General features: G+C 42.1%; 2 protein-coding genes across 4 annotated transcripts in view; both read right to left on the bottom strand.

The window, feature by feature from the left end:
- Positions 1–2095, bottom strand: part of vps50 (VPS50 EARP/GARPII complex subunit) — a 128763-nt gene extending 126668 nt beyond the window's left edge. For both annotated transcript variants that reach the window (XM_086281415.1, XM_086281416.1), the window contains exons 1-2: positions 1934–2095; positions 1368–1436 (exon numbers count right to left, since the gene is read on the bottom strand). In XM_086281415.1, the coding sequence (XP_086137541.1) occupies positions 1368–1436; positions 1934–1966 (102 nt within the window). In that variant the 5' untranslated portion in view covers positions 1967–2095. The remainder of the gene's footprint in view (positions 1–1367; positions 1437–1933) is intronic.
- Positions 2096–4042: 1947 nt separating this feature from the next.
- hepacam2 (HEPACAM family member 2) lies at positions 4043–15416 on the bottom strand. Of its 2 annotated transcripts, XM_086280462.1 has the most exons (9): positions 15217–15416; positions 11139–11498; positions 10749–11036; positions 9279–9578; positions 7621–7746; positions 7170–7191; positions 7041–7075; positions 6574–6647; positions 4043–6478 (listed from the first exon to the last, which is right to left on the bottom strand). In XM_086280462.1, exons 1-9 carry the CDS (start codon positions 15281–15283, stop codon positions 6368–6370), a joined length of 1383 nt encoding a protein of 460 aa, XP_086136588.1. In that variant the 5' UTR covers positions 15284–15416; the 3' UTR covers positions 4043–6367. The 2 variants fall into 2 exon arrangements, with proteins under 2 accessions (XP_086136588.1, XP_086136587.1); XM_086280461.1 differs by lacking the exon at positions 15217–15416 and having other exon boundaries at positions 11139–13543.
- Between the last annotated feature and the right edge of the window lie 9745 nt (positions 15417–25161).

Genomic DNA, 25161 nt, shown 5'->3' with positions numbered 1-25161 from the left:
GTCTTATTATCCTTACTGCTTCATAACACACAAGGCAAATAAAGCAGGTGTGATAGGTCTTGCACAGAATCCTCAGTCCAGCACTGACAAACGAGAATGTTACAAGCAAGGAAAAAACAAAACAAGTGTTTGATTACCGCATATCCAGTTTGACCATGTCACCTGACACCAAGGCCAGGAGACAGAGGTGCCCATAGAAAAAAAAAACAAACCCTGAAATCTTTATTGAAGACACAGTCTGCTTTCAATCAATTAGACGCATAAGCCCATATATATATTACACACACACACACACACACACACACACACACACACACACACACACACACTAAGTATGAGCTTATCAGACACTTAAAATCTGGAAGCAGATTTTAAAATTCAGCCGGCTTAATCTTTCCTAACCGCCACTGGTGAACTGACAAAAATGCACTCTCTTTTTAGTCTCATCTATCACAGCACAGCATTAGCCTGAGCAGAAAATAAGCACACGCTACATCAGCACAGCATACCATACAAAAAGAAAATGTAAACGCTAAGTGTTCAAAACCCAGAAAGGTTAAATGTCTTGCTCAGTCGACCTGGCTCATATCTCCCAGCGCTGTGAACAAATACAGCAACAAAACTGTACTCAGAGTCATTTATTGAAGGTCATCACTACAGTGAAAAGCCACAGTGATGCTAAGAATGAATGTAAGTAACTAAATGTGAAATAGAGCCGCTCTGCCTTTTGCTTCGTCGACACTTGACGAATTGAATTTGTGCAAAGGGGATAGTGACAAACGCTTCCTGTGACCAAGCATGACTGAGTGCAATTTGAAACGCTGTCATGCCAGAAATGTTCAAATACTCTTATAACAGTGTCTGCATCACAAATTGAGTAAGGTGAGGAGCACTGACATAAAGTCTGTTTGACTGATATAAACAAGAGCCTTCAGTAGTGCATAACTATAATATAACAACTGCTGTTTAGATAAAGCACAAAAAATGAAATCCAGTGTATAGCTAATGAATCATCAACACATTGATTAACAAATTAAATCTCTAGTAATACCGACAGCCTTGTGGTGCCATTACTACTAGCATGAGTGCTGACTCTGGGTAATGACAAAGACATCACTCAGGGTCTGTGTTACAACTTGCAGCTGTGTCCAACAACAGTGCTAAAACAATCCCTCCCTGATGGCGTTCACTGTGACTCGAAAACAATAAAATATGGCAGCTTTTAAAAAGCTGTCAGCAAAACTATTAAGATAAGCATCTACTCACAAAGTGGTAGATGGAGAAACTTTGATTTTATGATGAACACTGTCCATGCATCAAACAGCACATCAAAACAGACAGCTGCAGTCTAAGTCGTCGAAGTTTACCTTGCTCGGGATTCTCAGGTTCTCCACAGGACTGAGGTCTGCCATGCTCTCCTGGGGGCTTTTCAGGCCCTGCCAAAATAAAATCCAAAGTAAAACTACAAACAACAGGTAGCTTTAACATAACTCTTTGTGTTTTTATTTTTAATCTGTAACTTGTCACAGAACTTCATCAGCACACTACTGCATACAGCAAAAAGTGGAACTGAGGGGCAGATTTCTGAAAGCGATATGCTCTGTTGTGTTCAGTTTTGACCAATTGCCAAACACCACTGCATGTGCAGACTGAGAACTTCCTTCTATCCGCCCAGTTCCCATTATTGTGTTGTTATTGTTATTGTGTTAAACTCTCAACTACCGGGGCGTGAGGTAAATTGCTATGTGCATGCCTTATTTGCCTGAGGGAAACAACTGAAACAGCTCTTAGTCTGGCTGAACGTTTCACTTAATGAACCAAACGATGAGCTGTCAAATTAGCCAGTTAGCTTAGCAGGCTGTCGTGCTAACTACCGGCTCCCGTCAGAGACAAACAGCCGGCAGCGTAGTTTCTGTACACCTGCTGTGCTCACCTGACGGGCCATAAGAGACTTGATCTTCTGCATCGTAAGTCCAAGTCGTATCAGCGGCTAAAAAAAATGAGTAAAGCTCCAACTGTGTCTTGTTGTCAACAGTGCACCTCCATCACTACGAGAAGGAAGCCATAGTTGAGTCTCACGTGACTGGCAGGGCAGGAACCAGAACGTTGCAAAGCCTTCTGGGAAATGTATTTTTTAAGAGCCAGAGCTTGTGCTCTTGTTGTCAGGCTTTTCACATGTATAAAAAATGAAAACATCTGGATGAAATCCGAAGTACGTGTTGTTATAAACAGAGAAAATGAAATTAAAAAATAAAATATGATCAAATATAAACAAGGCATCAAAGATTGACTCTACAGTAATGTACTGCTGCCATACGCCACTGGATGGTAGTAAACTAACAGAGATATTAGCAGTCATCTAGCCTCCTTGTGCCAAAAATAACGAAAATATGGGTGCAAATGATAACAAATTAAAAAAAACAAAAAACCCACAGTGGCTGTATTGTTTTTCCTAAAACTGAAATGAGGCTGCCATGGGACACTGGAATAAAACTGAGCCATCATTAATGTTCATGGCAACACATATGCTTATTTTTCTGTTACATGGCTTTAGGCTGAATCTCTGTATATGGATTTATTCAATACTTTGCAGAAATCTTGAGTCACACCACATTTATTTATATTTTGCTGGAAAACTGGGAAACAGGTGCAGCAGTTTATTGAGGCGTGTGCAAACATACATAGAAATCCAGTATGTAAGACAAAAATAGGGTTTATATAATTCAAACAAGCCTCAAAGTCAATATTTGGTATTAAAACATTTGTTCTTCAACACACTGTGAACTCTCTTAAGCAATCTTTCTTGTCATTTCTTTAAGTAGTCATCAGGAATAGTCCTCTGTCTGAATGACATTCAAAGCTCTTTTTGTGACTGATAGTGTTTCACTGTGTGTTTCTCTCTCCAGGTTTGCTTTTACTGCACTAGCAGGGTGTTTGGGGTACTTGCCATGCTGAAACATGAAATCTTCACCAATGTGTTTCATTCCACCATGTTGCACGGCAGATCAATGGCTGTACTTTTCTGTGTTCATAATTCCATCAATTTAGACAAAGATCCACAGCACCACGGCCTTAAATAATGCTTCAAACCATGACAGACCCTCTCCTGCTTGCTTGTTTTTGTTACAGATGGCTGTGGACACTCACTGTGGTACCTCCTGCATACATATTGACAACAATATGAATAAAGATCAGATTTGGATTCATCACTCCATAAAAACCTGTTGCCACTGATTTCCAGTCCAGGTCTTGTGTAATTTGGCATTCCTCAGTCATTTCTCTTTGTTGCACTTCCTCAAGAATGGCTTCTTGACGATCACCCTTCCACTGAGACCATCTCTGAAAGCCAGAGAGCAACTGTCAGGTCCTGTGTCAGGTCTTTGCTGATTTTATTTTTAATTATTTTATTGACATGATTTTCAAATGTTCATCTGCTGTAAACAATTTTTAGGCCTTCCACTTCCTCCACTTGTTCAGTTTTCTCATTGCAGATCATCAAGATGTGCCGAATTTTCATCTGACAGCTCTTTGGGAATCACCTTGTTGGTGCAAAAATACTACTTTATGTCTGTCAGCTGTGTTGTCTTTGACATTTTGAATGGACTCAATAAAAGAAATGGGAGCAAATGATGTTTTTAGCCTAGTCTGCTAGTAACAAAGTGCCTAAAGATAAAATTACTTGTTCTAAGCTAAGCTGTGTGCTATGTGCAGACACAACACTGGTTCATCTATTGAGTTTAATATGTCTGAATCATAAATTAATCATAGGTCAGTGTTAAGTGGCCTAACAAGCAAACAAATGGTTGAAGGACGACACGGCAAATGAGTGAAAAAGCAGCCAATGTCGAAAGAAATCCTTTGAAAGACCCCCAGAAAGCCTGAAGAACTATTGCTCAAAAGGACTGGGTGGATCAAGACTTTTACACACTAATGTGCACGCCTTACATATCAACCTATACACATGTTTCTATGCTAATGATTCAATTAAAACAATTAATGAATAAAATATAAGGTGTGTGATAATGTTGAAGTTATTATCAGTACAACACATGGGCCGGTTTCCGAACAGCTCCAGGGTTTGTTTTATTCCTAAGAATAAAGTAGAATTTCCTTTTAATTCTACAGCCACTGTCTGTATATCTGTATTATACACATTATATACATACAGGTTAACACAATAAAGCAGGCTTTCCTTAGTGCAGCAAATTTCCTTTCATGACCAAGAATTTGCCCGCTGTCACCACAGATTCAGTGCCACGCAGGTCCATCTCTGCCAAGCAAGCAGTTATGCCAGGCTCTGCATTGTAAACTGTTCCAAATCATTCCCAAAACAGCACACACAGACCTATTCAGCTTGCTTTGTAATTGCCCCCTTAGGTTTTATGTCGGGCTGTGCTTGGTTAAAAGGAGGCAGCGTGCTGCACACAGCAGGCACTGTGAGCTCTAGTTCCTGGTTAATGATGCCTCAGGCTATTTCCCAGTCAAATGAAGGTGAGGTCGCTCTCCTTAGGTGAATTTACTCCACTGTTGTTTGTCAGGCAGTCATCCACAGTGTGGAGCCTCCCTTTAAGTATACACTGAGACGGAACAGATGGCAACCCCTACCCGGAGATGCCACCACAAAGACACAGCACACTCGGCTGGTCAGTTCAACAGCTAAAATTAGACCAAGATTTAATAAACAACTTGTTGTTATGCAGGAGAGCGTCGTGATATGTCACACCTTAGAATTCAGCAGGAGTTCTAGACTTAATGTTCATGGGATAAAAAAGAAACAACTACAGTTTGATAATAATTTACTATAGTAGCCAGCATTTTGTGCTATAGCATTTCACACACTGAAAAGATGCACTCAGCATGGTACCACATAATGAGTATACAACAGTGTGGTGATAATAAGCTGCATAATAGTTCCTTTACGTGATTCACTCTCCAAGGTTGGCAAACTTGGAGCATTTCTAATGAGCTGCATATAAAAATTTGGCCTCCGCTTTCTAAATGAATCACTCTACTTCTGACTTTCTCTCCACGCTTGCCCCTTTATTTGTATTTCTGTATTTCTTCTTCTGTCCACAACACATATATGTATGCGCGCGCACACAAACAGGAGCAAGCGCACACTCGTTTCTATCTACTCGTGACAAGGTGTCAGCGGGAGCAGGTGGAGGGCACTACGCCACATGCTGAACCATCCGTCTGTCGCTGCCTATCTCTATCAGGTACACAGCATACCAATACAGCGAGGCTGAAAGAAGCTAGCGCTCTGCAGCAGTGTTGGGACTGCAAGCACAACTCTTGCGGGGAGAGAGATTACAGCCAAGACATCAGACAAAGACGGACTGTGAAGCAACAGAACAACTGACAGCTTTGCTGGCTTCAGCTATTCTTTTTTTCCAGGAAGTGTGAAAGAACAAATGTTCATTTCAAGCCATTACTGCTTTTGCCTTTTTACAAAAAAAAAGGCAAACTAAAGCAAAAATACGGACATAATTGCAGAATTCGCAGATTAGAGTACATTGTCCTTGTTTGATGTCAGCAAACAGCGCATACTCCAATTGACCAGAGTAGTAAACAGTTATATTTTTAATAAAGTACAAAACAAACATGTGAATGCAAACTGTACAATAATGAATTACGAATTCCTTATCATTGTCTTTTCATTGAGCATTTCATTGTGTCCATTATGAGAAGAGAGAAAATGCTACATTTGGGGAAGCAGGGCTGAAAGTTTTAATAGGAATAAATAGATTAGAGTGAAACATAGGAATAGAATAATATGTATAAAGAATCTGCTGGATAATCCATGTACAATATTTACAGTTAACCTGAATATATATTTCGTACTGCATTAATTATAACACTTCTCACAAAATATACTCTGTCAGCAGGGAACGCTAAATTAAAATGATAATATTCATGGGGTTTTTTTCATCTACATTTTAAATAATAAATCAAGGAATGTGGCAATTTCGGCACCTTGGATGCATCAGAAAATCTTCAAAATAAGGTAAAACTGAATACTTCTAATTTGCTTAGTTTTATATAATCTTCACCTTAAAACAGAAAACAAAAGGTTTTTAACTTCAGTTATGCTTTCACAGAAAAAATAAAAATGAGCTGAACATACATTTTCATTTCACACCAATGTCAGCAAAATACACTTAACATCCGTCCAAAACTCTCGTCAACAGCAGTGCACTATCAGGTTGTGTAATCCCACAAGTCTCCTTCATCCCTTGTGCAAAAAACCAGGCCACCAAAACCAGTGCTTCAGGCTTTGATAACAGAGACTTAAGAGAATAAAGCTACAACATGAAGTCTTCAAGTTAAACCATTTAAAGTTCCATCTCCGCTCTCCAGCCAGACTTTACTTCAGCAAACTGTGACTCGGAGTTTCAGGAACGTGTCTGATCACATCGTAGATAGTAGTATGCATATCTTGAATCGATTCGAGACGAGCCAAAGATCTGCACGATGCCTGGTGGATTAGTCGTACGTGCAAATTAAAAGCATTATAAAAACAAAGGATTTTGGACAAAATTAGTGTTGCTGCTTCGTTGGTTGTGAAAATACCTGTGTAGATTCCGTCTTCCCAGGTATGGAGACGAACTCGTAGATGCCAAAGTCCTCGGTTGCATCCTCGTGACCTGTTGATACACATTTTGATAAATCAGAGCAAAACATTTGCTACAGTACAGCTGTTAATGTCTAAAGCCTGTCAGACTTTATAATGGCATGGTAAATTATATGATGTCATAAATCTAAAAAAATAAAACTGCTCTAATCTGAGTTAAATTCTCCTTATCTTGTTTGAGTTAAGGTCAGTTAAGTTGTTTAGCTTTCAAACTTGCTTTTTTGAAGCTGATTTGTCCAGTAAATGCCCTGTTCATCTACTATTTCCAATCCAGTTCCTTGTTAAATATGATATAATGCATGTGTATAAATAAATATGAGAGTTATTATGCGGGGATCACTAATAATTAATGTTTTTGACAGTAAGAGGGAAAAATGAATAATCTGTGAACAAAAAAGACGTTTACCTGAACGATGTGGTCGTTTCTGCTCTGAAAACGGTCTGCTCAGAAAAAATAAAAATGTTAATTGAAGCTTATGTGGGGAAAAGACACAATGGTAGATTTTTGAAATAATTTCATAATAAAGGTTCTTACTTGTTGTAAATGCTCATAAGCACTGGTGATAAAAGAGAGGGGAACGGGAATGAGAAAGAGAGAAAAATATAAAGTCACGCATGCAAGCGACAGCATAACAAATGTGACCTTCACTTCCTCAAATAAAGAAGTTACTTTGCCCTTGTTTCCTTTAATCTAACATTTGCAAGTCATTTACATTTTCCCAGTAACATTTTCTTTTTTTTTGTTTGTTTTTGTTTTTTCCACATGAAAAAGTAGGCAAACACACGTGTTACTAATGACATTAATTAATACCATTTCTAATTACATTTCAAGTCAAAATGACTGCTGTGGAAAAGGTTTATTAAATTCCACATTCAAGAGCTTGGAAACCAGGGGGAAAGAAAAATTGAACTCACAGGGATTAAAAACAAATATGGTTCTGTAAAAAAAGTGCTTCCCAAAGCAACAGAAGAAAACAGTATCTAACCTCTCTTTGGATGACAGGTTCTCCTGAGGAAGAACAGCAGCATAAGGCCAATGACAAAAAAAGAGCAGACAGTAATGACTGCCAGCGGTGATACAGAGTTACCCTCTTGGGTGTGCTTCTCTTTCCCTGTTAATGAACAACAGTCACATGAATGATACATGAACACACATTTGAAAGTAATCCAGTTTTGTAGGAATGACAGAGTTAACAAGTTGGTCTTGGTGCCGGGGGGCAAAAAACAGCCCCCAACCTGGCCCACTGGACAGCTTTGGAAAACGTAAACTTTATTTTCATAGTTTTCCCAAATTTAAGATTCCTGTGCAGTGGCCCTTTATACTTCAACAAAGTAATTAACTAACAGATAAACAATTAAATTGCAATTTTCATGTTATTTTTTTCACTATTTACTATGTATATTTTATGAATACAGGAAATTCTGGCCAATGAGCTAAAAGAAAGTTTTTTGTAACATTTTCTTTCATTTACTGAAGCAGCATCTGTTTATCACATAGAAATCTGAGATGTGTTATTGAAATCGTGCTTTTGTGTCTTGCAGTGAGATATCTCAGGGATATTGAAGTCGGCTACAAAAACAAGCAAACAAAGGCTTTAGTGAAATTTACTTTTCAGTTTAAAATGTGTTAAATTTTATGTATGATGGTTTTTTTAGTAGCCAGTGAGTTAAGATAAAGGCTAACGGTATCTAGCTAGCTGTCTTTTAGGTAGCACTTTAGCTAAATGAAGTTACTGAACTTGACATTTATAACAGTTTCCTGGAAACTATTGTTTGTTGCAATGTGTTTAAGCTGTGGTCTGTTTTGTTTTTTATTTTTCTTGAGAAATGAAACCAATTTTATTTATGTGTTACCATTAATTAGCAGGTATCTAACCAAACCAAGGTACAATGCTAACTAACCAAGCTAGCAAGCATTAGCTGAAAATATGGAACTACACTCTCTTATCCACAATTTATCTAAATATGATCAGGTCAGGTGCCAAAATAAATACATAAATAAATCATCCTCTTTTACAGACAGTAGATAGTATAGCCTTCCACAGTGGCTAACATGTCTGTAAAATGCTTGAATTTAAAACTGTAATCATCAGAAAAGATTTAAAAGATTTCGATGTCAATAAAAAAAGGGCATCTGTTGTCTCCTTAAACAACGTGTTAAATCAGCCAGTATCAGCAGTAATCATAAATGTCCTTTTCTCAATATCACCCAGGCAACATATTAATGTTGCATTCAGCACACAGAAACTCCATATGCTATAAAACCTTGTCAACAAACATAACAGCTGTTATCCAGTGTTTACTTTCCCAGCCACTGAACTTAAATACATGCTGCAGGTACTGGAGCCTAGCAACACAGATATAACCTTAGTTTTATAATAATGTACTGTATATTTCATTATAGCCATAACCTGGTCTGACTTGTCAGCTTTTACGCAGTGTAATGCTCCAGTTATAGTATTTTCTCTCCCTAACTGTTCCCAAAAGGTGGTCAGTGCTTATCATTGGCAAGGATTATCTCGAAACGCTCACCCAGCTCTTCTGCGTTTGGCGTGACACACTGTTTGCAGAGTGTTTATCTTAGAGGATTCCCAAAACCTACCCACGCTCTCCTCCCTTTTGCCATGTTCCACCCTCTACCCACCTGTTCCCAAGCTGGCCACCACCAGAGTAAACTGGGCTTCGTCCTGCTTTTGCGTCACGTTGTTGAAGGCACGGCAAAGGTACTCTTCAGCCTGGGCCAGTCTGTAGGAGCGCACCTCTAGCCGAGGGCCCTCTGTGACAATCTGAGTTGCATTGCGGGTCTTGGAGATCCACACATAGTTGTTAGGTGGGTTGGAGTCAGCCTGGCATTCAAAGAAGACCAGCTCCCCAGGGTTGATGGTGAACACCTCCCCTGTGCGCAGGCCCTGGACAGAGTTCACCTCAAGGTTGTAAGGGCCATCTGTGTGGGCCGGTGGAGAGTGAGAAAAACATGACAGTTTGCTGGTGAGATGTTGCTTTGTGGGTAATTTTCATGAACCATCCAGCTCTAAGGCATGATTGGGTAGCAGAGGAAAGCAGGGTAAGAAAAGTGAGTTTCTAAATACAGGGTCACAGGTCTGTACACGGAGTAGTGGGATAAATACGGGTGGGTGTGTTGACAGTGCCAGTGGAGAACACTGAGACCTAGGTGAGGCGGGGGTGGACTAGCACAGCACCGAACGTGGGCTGTCGAGAAAGCGCACTACTCTAACTTAAAATAAGAATTGTCTTTTTCCAACACAGTCAAGCATATTATTCACAAACATATTAATATACATTTTAGATAAAACCTAACTGTTAAATAAGAAAATTATCTGTTAAACGAGAATTACTGTAGTAGCAATTAGCTATTAGTAGCAAACAGCCCAGTTCACTATCAGCTGGTTTTTTATTGCATTTTCCAGTGAAAGCAAACATTAGAAGGAGACCGGCTTTACTAGAAACTCAATACAGTAAAACTGAAAGAAACCAAGAGTGCTTCCTGCAGGTTGAAACACAAACACGATCTGCCTATGCAAACAAAAATGATGTCACCGCCAAGATGAGAACAACACACAAGACTAAAGAGGTGGAGGTAAAAAAGTGCAGGAAGCTGTAGACAAAACCTACGACGCCTTTCTTTTGTCACGCTTCAATACAAAGTCGTCTGTTTTGTAAATATTTAAATGCATTAAAACGAATACCCAGGAAAAATTACGCATGCAGTACGTTCTCAGTTCAGCCTCATACTGGCACATCCAATAAAGTCTATCAGTGCATCTACGCCGTTTATAGTAGAACAGAGGAGCTCTGTAAGATAAGTCTGCTCCCATGCAAATACCATCCCATAACAGGCACATGTTTTTTTTTTTTTTTTTTTTAAGCTGATAGTAAGTAGACTGATCTCACTAAAATTTACACATGACCCAACATTTCCAGCTATTCTGGAGAAGAGAAAACAACAAGGTTTAGGATGAGTACAGGAACACATATGTGACATTTTAGATTTTTAATTGTTTCTATAAAATAAAAACCTTTATAAAGCAGCTCTCAGACGTGAACACAGTCATTACAGGGTTCAGAAACCGAAGAATAAGCTACAGCTACTCACAGTAGACGTTGAGTTCCGCAGCCCTGCTGTGTTGGCCCCGGGTGACCGGGTTGCTGGCCACACAGTGATAACTTCCCTTGTCCTCTTTTCTCACAGGGCTGATTAACAGTGTGGAGTTATCTTGGGAGTAGTGGTATCTGTCACTGGGACCCAATGCAACATTATCCCTGAACCACTTAAACATAACTCTTGTTCCATTCTCAACAGAACAAGTCAAGGTGACGTTTGCTTTGTCCTCAATGACTGCATAGGAAGGGCTCTTCTCAATGGCTGGTTTGGACACGGGAACTAGTCAGGGGTGGAAGGCAAGAAACAATTAATATCTGAGCAATGGCTAATTAATAAAATTAAATTATGGGAAAGATAAGGTCTGAGAAACATGCAACTCACCATCTACGGTTACACGAATGGTTTTCTCCTCTTCAATGTCTCCTGGTTTGTTATCATGCTTTATGTTGATGTTCAAGTGATAATCTCCTTCATCTTTTCTGTTTAAGTTCTTGATTTCCAAAGAAAAGGTGGAGTTGTTGAAGACGAGGTGGTCACGGTGCTTCATGCTTAAGATTGTATTTTTTTTGGTGAATGTCACCAAAATCCTGGGCTTGGTGCTGCTCATCCCGGTGTGACACCAAGTTCCCTGAAATTCTGCTTTGTCCGGTGAAAAGTTGGTTTTCACAGACAGGAACACAGAGTCCCCTTCAGTGACATGCCTCACCGACGGATCAATGTGAATCAGTTCGGAGCTGACCTCTGAGTTGATGCAGGTGGTGGGAGAAGGAATGAAGGAAAACTCAATTACTGCACAACCAGTGAAAGGTAACATGTTAGATTGTCCATGTGACACATCATGTTTCATACAGAGAAACTCTTTGTATACACGATGACTCCAGCAAGCTAATGTCTACAATTAAAACTACAATAGGCTTATGGGGTGGGCAGCACGGTGGCACGGTGTTTAGCACTGTTGCCGCACAGCAAGAAGGTCCTGAGTTCAATTCCACTATCAGGCCGGGGTCTTTCTGTGTGGAGTTTGCATGTCCCCTTGTGTTTGCATGGGTTCCCTCCGGGTACTCCGGCTTCCTCCCACCGTCCAAAGACATGCAGTTTGTGGGGATAGGTTAATTGATTCATCCAAATTGCCCATAAGTGTGAATGCGGGAGTGAGTGCGAATGGTTAGCCCTGCGGTGTACCCCGCCTCTCGCCCTATGACAGCTGGGATAGGCTCCAGTGCCCCCCACAACCCTGAAAAGGATAAGTGGAAGCGAATGGATGGATGGAGGCTTATGGGGTACTTGGAGGTTGAGCAACAAACTGTTCACAAAGTAATAAATTTCACCATCTATAGAGGCAAGATTTGTACTTTTTCCACAGCTTATTTCTGGAGTTTTAGTTGCTACACACTTCACTATGATAGCTAGCTAGTTGCTAACTTATTTAGACTTCCCATGCGTTTCCTACACTCACACTGTAAACTGGACTGATTTTATTTTTCCTTGTTTTCTGTACTAAACTCTTACATTGGTGCATGGCCAAAGTTTCCAATAATGAAGTCAACCCATGTGCAGAGTAAACCCTTTGAAGCCACAACCTCAGGACTCAGACCGCTTGAAACAATCAGCTTCTGACATTTTTTCCCTCTTTTTGGTCTGTATGATGTCCCTCAGAGTAGATAACCTTAATATGGACATATCAGGCACGTATCTCTGGCTGTGAGCAAACCAGCAACACCTACCCCCTGTTTAAACTTTCTCTTCATGAGGAGTCAGAAAAAAATGGAAAATATGGAATAAACAAATGTTTTTAAACTGTGAATAAATAAAAGCTACAGTAGTGGAGTCAAAGAATTGGAGATGGGATTGATAAAGGGTTTTTTTCCCCATGGAAACATGTCAGCTGAATTAGGAACTGACAAAGATCAAACTGAACCAAACTGAGCTCAGAGAGACCGCAAAATCGGGCAACAATCGTCTGTTTTGTTTGACAAGAAATCATATTTTTGCCTGTGGTTATCAATATATGACACTGATATATGAGATGCTACAAAAGATGCACTGTCTGATGATACAATAGGCTTTTCTGTGTACCCCACTTTAAAGTTGACACTATCACCCTGTTGTGCATGTCATGTGATAGAGCACTAACATTGATAAAAATACTTTCATTCAAAATTGAAAAATATGACATGCATTAGTGATTACTGGCACTTGGTAACAATCTGATATTATCATTTGACACTGCTTTATTTCAGAATTGTCATTTTGTGGGTTGTTGGAGGATTCAAATGTAAAAACTGGAGAAAATTGAAAGAAAAAGTTGTTTTTTGTAATTATGTAATGCTATAGATGCAATATATCGAGGAGATTTCACTTTAAAGATAAAGTCAGTCCTGTTTTGTCTGCGTAATCTGCAATGATCTGCATCCTAGTCTTCAAAGTTTCCAGGTCCTGAAACTGCTGTGTGTTAATATTGACCTAACTCCCTACGGAGTGACATTGTTGCCAGACAAGGATCAGGCTCTGTCTCTTTTATAGCAACTCGTTGCGAAACAAACACTTGAGCTGTGTGAAGTAACTACAACTGCTGATCTATTGCATCTTGTGGTCTGTTAAAGCTGCGGCAGGTTGCCGGGGCAGTTTGTTACAGACAACCTTGAAAAACACAAACAGCCGATAGAGCTATCAGTGTTTTCCAGCGCATGCTGCCACTTCAGCCGGAAGGTCGAGTGGTTTTACTCAGCCTGATGAATGAATGATGTCATTAATTTACATTTTTAAATGACCACATCTTTCCAAAATGCACTGAATTACATCTGTGCTGCGACCTGTGTTCACTTGACATTTTACATGAGGTGAAATGATTGAGTCCATTTGGATGCCAGGCTGAGTTAAGCAGCAGCATGTGAGTAGGCAGTGCTGCTGTGAAACAAACTCACGAAAACTTCACAGTTTTTGTTCATAGTTATCTCTTTCAACTTCCTCTTTCTGTGCTCGAGTGTCTTTGTCTCGCTTCTGTTTGTGCATCTTCTCTTTTTTCGGCACAGAAGAAATGTCTTGAAGATCGGTCGTGAATAACAGTTTTTATAGGCTGTAGATCAAAAAATGTAAACTTTGAATTCATCAAGACTTAATTATGTTTGTGTTACACATCATACTGCGCAATCACGATAGGAAAAATGGGGCGAAAACTCGAGAAACTTTTGTTTTTCCTGTAAAACCATATTTTCCCTCATGTCCCTTGCTGTTCCTCTGAGCTGTCATGTTTTGCTCATGTTGAACATCACAATAGATCTACTGTCTGCTGTTATGTCCTAAATAATGCATGCAGCACAAACACCACGGTGACACGTCCCATTCTTATAAGACCGCAGGCCAGTTTCGGTGTGTGTGTGTGTGTGTGTGTGAGTGTGTCTGTGTGTCAGTAGCAGGAGTGTGTCTGTGTTTACACCAGCCGAGATCCGTTGAAAAGGCAGAACGAGGAGGAGTGTGCCGAGCCCGCTCCCTCACTGTTGTCCCCAAACAACATGGATATTGTGGTGGTGATTACAGACACAATGATTACAAACACTCTGAGGTGAGAGGGAAGCTTCGTTTGGTGGCCTTACCCCCCACGTACACACATACACTTTCGTGTGGAGACCCAAAAGCACCTGCCTCTTATCACCCTCACACACATCCAAGTTGTTTGGATACTAAATAGAGTCACCTCACAGCACGTATCCAAACGCCACCATCTTCTGTCCTTTTTCAGATAAGACGAACGGGGCTTCTCAAGGATGGCTGTTGATACAAACATCAAAGTAGACGGGAAGCCAAACTTGGGGGATTTTGCTGTTGGCTTTATCAGGTCACACGACACGCACTATTACACGTTTGTTATCTCATAGTCACACTGCTGTGGCCTAGGTCATTTCTTCTTTCCAAATGACCCTGTTTTTATGTCTACTCACGGCCAACAACAGAACAGAAAAGCTAATTCTGTAGAGTCATGCAGCAACGAGTATGGAAAGGACATGCAAAAGGAACCAGGACGGACTACGTGGAAAACTTTACAGCTCTGAGATTTTAAACACACCGTCGGGAGCTCAATTTTGTTCAGTTTAAAAAGCTTGTCAACCAGTTTCCCAAATTATTACAAGATATTAATGCCAAGTTTTGCTTTTTTTTTAAAAAAGAAAAACACAAACCCCACTCTGGGTGTTGTTAAATGGAGTTCTTGTGCCTATAAAGATCCATATTTTAAGGTTTACATATGTTGAAAATGTGTTTCTCAAACAAACTACATCAACGATGTGAGTGAACATTTTTGTTACTGTACACCATGAAAACTTCCTCAGCTCGCCCTTCAGTTTCTACCATACCAACCAAGCAAACACAGTAACCACAGCAGCAGCCATCACTACACCAACACAACACTGACAGCTCGAGCACAACGTCCTGTCGTGACAACTCAACACAAACCCGCACTCACCTGTTAGGATGAACAGAAGGCAGAAGGCAGAGCAGGCACACAGCACAGTTCTTCCTGTGGCCTCCATGGCATCTTATCCTCTGGGGATATGTGGGAATTCTGACAGGCAGTGCAAGGACTGAGGGATGGAGGAAGAGGAGAGGTGTGGAAGAGAAGAGGTGGTGGTGGTGGAGGAGGAGAGAAATGTGACTGGTTGTGGTGACATTTGCCAGGGAAATAAGAGGAGCTGGCTTTCCTGCATGCAGCTCTAGGCTCCTCCCATGTGAACCCAAGAGTACGAAGAGGTCCACATGGCTGAGAGACAACACAGTGTGTTCTCACATACACACACACACTGAGCTGCCCTCAGGTTGAGGATTTGCACTATATCAAAGGGAAGATGAGACATAAAACTGTGAAAGAGCAGAATGGAAACTGTGTCTTTACATTAGACCAGCTGTCTGCTGCTTCAGACCCCCGGGCTGTGAAATAAAGCCTTTACCTGCTAACAGCAGTTTTGTTGGCTTAATGCGCTTTCGGCTGACATAACAGTCAGCAAACGCCACTCTGTGTGGAATGATTTTGTAATTCTAGAAATAACAGAAGAAGAAGAAGACAAAGCGAGTGATACTGGGGTAAGACCGAGGAATGTATATGCCTTTAGGACATCTAAAGACTCTCCTCAAAATCAGAGAGAGATACACATTTTCATATTGTCTGTGAACCCTGAGGACGCTGTGGGGGGAAAACGATTCCTTGGAGAAAAGCTGAAGGTTTCATCTTATGGCATTAATGGCAAATGGGAGTTTTTTTTACATTGCTCTTACTACGAGGAGACTGTGTCACTTTAATTTAGGTCATTTGTAGAGATAATGAGATAAAGCTCTTAAAAAGCACCTTTTTTTCCTGTCAGTCCAGCGATCCCGCATAGTCTGAGAAGATGTTAAAAAAGGTTAAAAATAGTCACATGTTAAACACTAACATGCTTTTCCCACAGTGACTTGTGCAGAAGAGTTTTACTTTGTAGATTACCACCCTCATAAAGGGTTGGATTGGGAATGAACTGCACAGTGAATGAATTAAGCCATTGTACGCCGCATAAATGAGTGCCTAGTTTGGTGATGGCACCATTAAAGAAAGTCTCTTTTTTTTTCTGCTGTCAAGCACTTAATCATGGGATCCCTATTTACTGAGAAAACTGAAAAGAATGATTAATGGTTAAAAGTGGCTTTATTAATAATAATAATAATAATAATAATAATAATAATAATAATAATAATAATAATAACAAAGAAAAAAAGTCAATTAAGCTTTTGTTTATCGGAGCACATTCTTCAGCAAATCTGGCACCCCTCAAAGACAGTTTCAAATGGTCCCAGTGAAGAAATCCTAATAAAATAATTCATTTAAAATAGTTGTGGTTGCTGAAAGGTGCTGATAACACCTAAAAGACACAAAACATTGCTGCAATTGTCCTTTTTACTGCACTTTATTACAGAGAGCCTGCAAGTTTTCCATTTCACCTGTAGATGGGGTCAGCGCATCGTCTACAGGACAAAGTCTTACAGTGTCTGCAACAATAAGCTGCACAACCCTTCAAAATAAAGGTTCTAATTTGTCTTGTAAAGTAAGTAAGTAAAAGTTTATTTGTATAGCACATTTCACAGACAGATGTCACAAAGTGCTCCACAAGAGAGCTTATACTGCATTTAAGGATATGTAGCGATCGTGGCTCAAGAGTTGGGTGTTTGTTTTGTAATCGGAAGGTTGCTGGTTCGAGCCCCGGCTCGGACAGTCTTGGTCGTTGTGTCCTTGGGCAAGACACTTCACCTACCGCCTACTGGTGATGGCCAGAGGGACTGATGGCATGATATGGCAGCCTCGCCTCTGTCAGTCTGCCCCAGGGCAGCTGTGGCTACAACTGTAGCTTGCCTCCACCAGTGTGTGAGAGTGAATGAATAGTGGTATTGTAAAGCGCTATATAAATGCAATCCATTATTATTATTATTATAGCACATGTACAGGGTGGGCCATTTATATGGATACACTTTAATAACATGGGAATGGTTGGTGATATTAAAGTCCTGTTTGTGGCACATTAGTATATGCGAGGGGGCAAACTCCTCAAGATGGGTGGTGACCATGGTGGCCATTTAGAAGTCGGCCATCTTGGATACAACTTTTGTTTTTTCAATAGGAAGAGGGCCATGTGACACATCAAACTTATTGGTAATGTCACAAGAAAAACAATGGTGTGCTTGGTTTCAACATAACTTTATTCTTTCATGAGTTATTTACAAGTTTCTGACCACTTATAAAATGTGTTCAATGTGCTGCCCATTGTGTTGGATTGTCAATGCAACCCTCTTCTCCCACTCTTCACACACTGATAGCAACAGCGCAGGAGAAATGCCAGCACAGGCATCCAGTATCCGTAGTTTCAGGTGCTGCACATCTCGTATCTTCACACCATAGACAATTGCCTTCAGATGACCCCAAAGATAAAAGTCTAAGGGGGTCAGATCGGGAGACCTTGGGGGCCATTCAACTGGCCCACGACGACCAATCCACTTTCCAGGAAACTGTTCATCTAGGAATGCTCGGACCTGGCACCCATAATGTGGTGGCGCACCATCTTGCTGGAAAAACTCAGGGAACGTGCCAGCTTCAGTGCATAAAGAGGGAAACACATCATCATGTAGCAATTTCAAATATCCAGTGGCCTTGAGGTTTCCATTGATGAAGAATGGACCCACTATCGTTGTACCCCATATACCAAACCATCCATCCAATGTGAGCTAGTGTCAGGTTTTGTTTGTTAACTTCACCATTCACATAAAAGTTTGCCTCATCACTGAACAAAATCTTCTGCGTGAACTGAGGATCCTGTTCCAATTTTTGTTTTGCCCATTCTGCAAATTCTGTGCGCCGATCTGCGTCATCCTCAGGGATGTTCGACTAATGCCACTCTCCAGTGACATGCGGCAAGTGCTACGCTGTGGGCTCTTGCTGAATGAAGCTAGGACAGCCACTGATGTTTCTTCATTAGTGACAGTTTTCTTGCGTCCACATTTTGGCAAATCCAAGACTGAACAAGTTTCACGAAACTTAGCAAGCAGTTTGCTGACTGTAGCATGGGAGATGGGTAGTCTCGTAGAGTGTCTTGCATTGAAATCTGCTGCAATGACCCGGTTACTGCATTCACCAGATATCAACACGATTTCGATCCACTCCTCTTCCTATTGAAAAAACAAAAGTTGTATCCAAGATGGCCGACTTCCAAATGGCCCCCATGGTCACCACCCATCTTGAGGAGTTTGCCCCCTCACATATATTAATGTGCCACAAACAGGACTTTAATATCACCAACCATTCCCATGTTATTAAAGTGTATCCATATAAATGGCCCACCCTGATTCATGTTTTTTTAAAGGACTTAAAATTTTGTATTTTCTTTAATTTTGAGATTCTTACCTGACACCCCCACCCTTCCCCCACCAAAAAAAAAAAAAAAAGATAAATAAATACCTTAATTCAATTCAGTTAATTAAGTTAAAGACCCTACAGTATTGGGGGGGGGGGGGACCTATTAGCAAGCACTTGGAAAGAGTGGGAAGAAAAAGCTCCCTTCTAACAGGAAGTAATCTCAGGCTAACCAGGCTCAGGAAGTAGCAGCCATCTGCCCTGACTGGTTGAGGAGAAGGCGACAAGAAAAAGGGAGCATTAAAGCTCACAACTGTTTGTTCAAATCTGTGACATTTTGCAGCTACATTGCTTGTGCAAGTAAGTAAGTTCCTAATAGGTCATAATATTTTGACAGCTCCTGATTATTCCAGCTGTAGCAAGAGCACTACGTGCAAAATGGGGGGTATTTGCATTCAAAACAGAACAACAGATTGTCACAAGACCAAAGGATATTGAGAAACTAAACAGAGGTTGCCTAATGGCTAGGTTAGGATGGGTTTTTGGTTTACACCCTGACCTTTTGACTTGACAGGCCTGGTGAGTGATGCTATAGAAAAGCAGAGCCATCCTTCCTTGACCGGAGAGCTACTGTCACGGTTTGCGGGGCAAGCCGTGTGGAGTTGAAATAGGACCCAAAATGTGGCAGCTCTGGTGCAGATGAGTGTTTATTTGACAACCGAAAATACAAACAGCAACGGTGTGGGTACCATGAAACAGGAAAACCTAAACTGGGTAGAACTAATAACACAAACCAGAAACGAGGATGCAGGGAGGTCCGGGGAAATACATACGGGAAGACGCAGGGAGACCGAGGGGAAACAACACAGACGAACCAGCAACTACCATGACAGAAGACACAACTTAAATACACTCAGAGAACACAGGGAGATTACACACAGGTGGGGAACACAGGTGACACTGATAAACATAACGAGACAGGGCAGGAGTGAACACAACATGACGCATACTGACGAGAGACTGTCAAAGTAAAACAGGAAGTACACAGAGGTTCAGACAGGAGGAGAGAGAGCACGGGGAGAACACAGACATAACAGGCTGGGGGAAACATGGACTAAACACAAAGAGAGACGAGAGCTCATAAATACACAGAGGGGCACAAAGGGGGTAAGAGTCACAAAGGGAAAACACTTAGGGAACACCACAACAGGACACCTCAGAAAACATGGCCTAAATAAGGAGCGAAAATACAAGGAACCAAGAATACTGGGCCAACATGGCCCAGGACCATGACAGCTACAGGATTAAAAGGGATCAAGATCATGTCAAACTAGCCAGCATACGCAAATGTCACTTATGACAGAATAAGAAGTGCTCCTGCTTTACTGCCTTCGACATTTGGTAAAAAGGTGATCCACTCTGACCTAACAAGGCTTGCACCAGTATATAATTTGCATATAGTGCATCAGGGTCTGATATGGCCTTTTTGGACCACCTTACCAAAACCAAGACTCAGCAGCTGAGTGACACACCCACACAGCCTAAAATGGGGGCCCTTTGGTTGTGCTACGACATGTCACATTTTCCATTTTCAGCCTCCCAGCCCATGTCTGCCACATTTCAACATGAGTCTACCCCTCTGGGCTCCTTGCCTCCTGCAGCCTCCAACTCTTCACCAAACTCTGATTGCTTTTTTTTTTTTTTTTTTAGTTCTCTTCATTCCTCATTAATTTAAAAATTCAGCCAAACGTCTATATATTTTTGTTCTCCCTACCTCCTTCACCATTTTTTATTACCCTTCTCCTCTCTTCTCCTTCATTCCTCCTCTCTCCTAGCAGCCTTGGTTTCCAGCTGCAGACACTCAGAGCAGACACAGCACACTAGCCCACATCAAGGCTGCACTACTGGCACTCATGTGCATGTATGCGTGTGTGTGTGTGTGTGTGTGTGTGTGTGTGTGTGTGTGTGTGTGTGTGTGTGTGTGTCTGGAGCAGTCGTTACAGTGAAGCCACACTGGGTTGTCATAGGCCCATTTGATATACTATAGGCTACCATCCATACTGATTTCTCACTTCCTTGTAGGAAATAAAAATAAATAAATAAAAAATAAAGCTCTGATGTAATGCCAGAGGCTGCTTTGGTTTCAAAAGAAAGGATGTGGAAGTGTACAGATGTGAGGTCTCAAATATGCCTTATTTATCTCATAACACAGACGAGGTCACAGGAAGAGCCAGCAGTTTATAGAGCAGCCGTGCACAGTCTGAGTCCGTCGATCAGCGCATGTCACACCTTGGATAAAAAAAATGTAAATACTTGTCAGTTTCACATGTAGAAATGTAAGTCTGTAGCTGAAAGAAAACAAGAAAGAAAGCGCGGGGTTAAGCGGAACCAAACGGGGGGGAGGGGGCGGGGGACGGCTGCACAGCATTGAGCGTTGCGATTGGATGACGAAGTTTCATTCACTCATAGATTTATAACGGTGGGAAAACACTGAATGTTGGACACACACGTGCGTGAGTGAGTGTGAGTGCACACCCGTGTGTGTGTGGGCGGATTCAGACGCATGTTTCACTTTAAGTTGACATGTGAGTGGCTTTTTTTTTCATGCTGAACCCTTTAATCACTCTAGATCTAGTGTGGCACTTTTATCAGGCCCAGAGTGCTCTGATAAAGTAAGTGCGACTCCTGAAGAATACATCATCATCCTCCACCCTAAAGCAGTCAAAACAGTGTGAGAAGCTTTCAACAGTGTGTGTGTGTCTGTGTGTGTGCATTCAGGCTTCTTCTGCTTTCCACACATCCGACCTCTATCTGCATGACGACCAGATATCCTTCAACAAGCCACTCAATTGTATGTCTTCCTTTGGTGCAGCTTGTATACCAAGTGTTCCTCTGTGTGTGTGTGTGTGTGTGTGTGTGTGTGTGTGTGTGTGTGTGTGTGTGTGTGTGTGTGTGTGTGTGTGTCTGTCACTGTGGCAAGAGCCTCACCCCTTTAACGCATTCCAGTATCCAGCACCCACGCACTCACCATGTGACCACAGTCAATGACAGGAAATAAGCTGATGTCAAATCTTGCTGCCTGCAACCCAGATCCTCTTCAGCTTCCAGTTAAACACTCAGCTTTGTATGCCTGAAACACACCCAGAGCATAGAGCTCAGTGTAAATCTATAGGAAAAGGGGTGGCATTTTTATGCAGTTCTCTTTTTTCCTATATAATGCTGCTGTTGTTTTCCCTCGCTTGAGTAATTCAAAAGACATGCTGTGGATGTGATTGAGCACATACCTCTTTTATATGCCCTTCTTAAAAGCCCATTCACTGTAGCGCATGCGGCAAAGTGTCTGTCAAAGGCAGGTGTAGCTCTGATAAAAACTTTCCTCAACAGTTATGTTTACATAGTTGACACCTGTACACACACAGACATATTATCTTGTTTCCTGTTCTCCGGTCTAGAGCCCCTTAGAGAGATTAGAATTCAAAGATTGCTGTTTAGAATATAAGTTCTTTTTTTTTTTCATCTGAGACATGTGTCATACTGGGAGGAAAAGAAAAATAGATACACAGACTAGATTTCATTAGTGTTCAGACGTGATTAAGTAAAACGTCTGCGTGGTGCAAAGTGTATGCTTTCTAAGCTAGAGAAATTAAAGTGCACAAGTTATTCCACTGCAGTCATTCCTCACTGCTTAATTAATTCTTCAGCAGCATTTGGTTCAACACATGCACCTCTGTGAGAAAAAAAATCAGTGTTTACATCACACGTGCCACAAACCAAACTAGAGTGTATGTGTGTGTGTGTGTGGGTGGGTGGGTGCACGTGCATGCATACAGAGTTGAATGAACACAGCCACTTCTATGTTCTCTCCAGCAGTAAACTGTTGGCTGTTAAGACAGAGCATGATCCCAAACTGAAAGTCAGTACTCCCTTTGCTCAGGTCTGTGCTTGTCTGCTTTGCTTAGTGCAGAATAAGAGAAAACTACACAATGCTTACAACAATCCAGGAGAAAAAGGGTGTATATTAAGCCTATATGACCAGTGATGGTGGTTTGGTATGTAGTATCTGTCAGGCGCAGTGGCCCGTGGACATGGGATGGACTCAAGTGCAGATTCAAAACCGGAGGCCAGGGGTGAGGTGTAACGAAAAGAGATTTTATTTTACAATGCTCAGAGGCTAACAGAAAGTGCAGACTAGAATCAATGAACATAAACTAGATGTCTGAGGCGAGAGAAAAATACTGTGATGATAACTAGATGGCAGGGATAACTGGGTGCAGGTACTGGGCAGGGGAAACTGTGGCGGGCCAGGGCACTGAAACAGAGGACAGAGCAGTCAGGGGAATTCCACAGAGGGTTGCGAGTGAATCTAAGGATAGTACACTGAGCTGTCTTACAAGCTTGCAGGTGGGGGTTGCGTGGAGGGGGGAGGCAGGAGAGGTCCAGGTGGGTGCTGCATGCAATGCAGGGAGGCAGGCAGGAGAGAATGGCAGCTCCAAAACGGAGAGGGATTACCGGCGGCAGCAAACTGGTATCCAGGAGAGCTTGCTAGGTGGGTTTCAGAGGCTGACGAGAAAAACAGAGATACGGTTAATACACACGGTTAGTCACCAAGGAACGGACGTGAGGCCGAGAACTGACTAAAGTTGGCAGATAATCTGGCGAAGACCAGTTGAGTGCGCTGGTCATAAATACTGCTGGTACGATTGCCATCAGGTGAGGAACAACAAAGACTCCACCCAGTGGGGAGGAGCTGATGCTGTGGAAAACCACCCAGACCACGACAGTATCTTGCAGTGTGCTTTTCATTTCCTGATGGCTCAGTTTTAGACTTTGGAGTTACCATTGGAAGCAGTGGCCAAAAATATAAACTAGCTGGTGGCAGTAAATGTGTAGCTGTCTTTTCTGCCACATACTCCTTAGCAATGTTAGCATTGTTGCCTCACAGCAAGCTAGTCCTGGTTTTGAAGCCGCCATCTTTCTTTGTGGCATTTGCATGTTCTCCCCATGGGTTCGGTCTGGGTTCTCTGGGTTCCTCCTACAGTCCAAAGACATGCAGTTAGTGGGGTTGGGTTCATTAGTGATTCTAAATTGGTGTCAGACCCAGGGTCCATGAGCAGTTTTGGACTTGTTTATATGTTGCTGGTGTGCACCGTGATTATGTGTTGTGTTTGTGTCCCTGGGTTCCCTTTGTACTGTGTGTGTGCGTGTGTGTGGTGTCCTGGTTTTCCTGGTGTGTCCCGTTGGGAGGCTGGAGGAGGAACACACACACCTGCAGATGATCAGGATCATCTGGGAGCAACATAGCAGTGTGGCTGAGCGCTCCTCGACGCTGGATTGTTACGTGACTACCCGTCAGCGTTTTCAGCAAAATCAATGAGTGTTAGTCTGTCGCTAGTTAACGGCTACCTCTGTGGATTTTCCAGCAGGAGTGCGGGAACAAGAGTGCAATGAGCACAAGTATCACAGGAGCGGAGACACGGAGCACGAGCCCTGGGAAGAAGACACGACACTGGAGTTGGAAATGCAGGGGATTTATTGTTGTGTACTATGTACTTCACCGTAAATAAACCCAATGCATTCATCGCACTGCGTTTTGGGTCATATTTTCCCCACATTCCCACAGTCTGCCAGCTCAACGTGGCAGAACAAGCCAGCCACAATGGGCCCAGCGGACTCAGGAGTCGCCACGGAGGAGGAACTGCTCTCACAGCTATGGGATTACTGACAGAGCATAATCCGGGCTGCGGACCCAACCAAGAGACACGTACAGGTCGTGTTCTTTGATGAGTTTCTGTCCTCCACATCTTTTCCCCTGAACTTTATGGGTTTTAAAAAAATAACACGTATTGTAATGGATCTGAGGGCAAGCTCCTGTTTGAGTTGTTGGCGGCCCGAGGAAGGAGGATTCTGCCGTGCTCCTGGGAGCCCTTGCCGCATGGGTTTTCCAGCATCTCCGGCTGGCATTCCAGTCAATGTTTGCTGCCAAATCGCTCCATCCTCCCTTACGGGAGAGACGGCGCCCTCACCATCATTATCCCACTACACCTCCACCCACTCCTGCGGCTTCAGCCCAGTCAGCTGGTGACGGACCCACGGCCCTCATCACTGCAGTGAGTAAACCGGACTCTGTTATTTTTATTAATCCTTCCACAAGGGATTTACATGCCAAAGTACCGGAGTTGACCTTTTCCCCTAATGTGGTCCCACCTTCATGGAGGAGATGGCGCCCGTGCCTTCGTCACACCACCAATCAACCCACTATTGTGGCTTTTGAAGAATCAGCTGACTCTGGGCCAACCGCGCAAGGAGCCACAGTGAGTAAAACAGACTCTGTTGTTGGAGAAAATGTTTTTGCAGAGATACAAGAAAGAGAGACAGCTTCATCTAAACCCAAGGACAGTGCCCAGTCTGTTAATAATAAAAAGAGGCCCACACTGGAGCCTCTTTTTACTTAAAAGCTTAAAACCTCTGTGTTGCCAGAAAATGAACATGAACTGACAGCTAATTCTGAGTCCGTGTTTGGTGACTGTTCTCCTTGTGCCCCTC

The sequence above is a fragment of the Aulonocara sp. 'chitande type north' Nkhata Bay genome, linkage group LG22, assembly GCF_057382095.1.
Source record: "Aulonocara sp. 'chitande type north' Nkhata Bay isolate Kocher_YH1m ecotype deep benthic linkage group LG22, A_spYH_male_GT1.1, whole genome shotgun sequence".
Classification (NCBI taxonomy): Eukaryota; Metazoa; Chordata; class Actinopteri; order Cichliformes; family Cichlidae; genus Aulonocara; species Aulonocara sp. 'chitande type north' Nkhata Bay.
The sequence above is the reverse complement of the archived record's forward strand: the minus strand, read 5'-3'. Positions and strand labels throughout refer to the sequence as shown.

Coding starts and splice junctions, on each gene's coding strand:
- hepacam2 (XM_086280461.1), bottom strand. CDS start 11,604: ATGAAACATGATGTGTCACATGGACAATCTAACATGTTACCTTTCACT. Junction 9,579..10,748: donor TGCGGAACTCAACGTCTACT/GTGAGTAGCTGT, acceptor CGGCCCACACAG/ATGGCCCTTACAACCTTGAG. Junction 7,747..9,278: donor GGTGGCCAGCTTGGGAACAG/GTGGGTAGAGGG, acceptor GTTCATTAACAG/GGAAAGAGAAGCACACCCAA.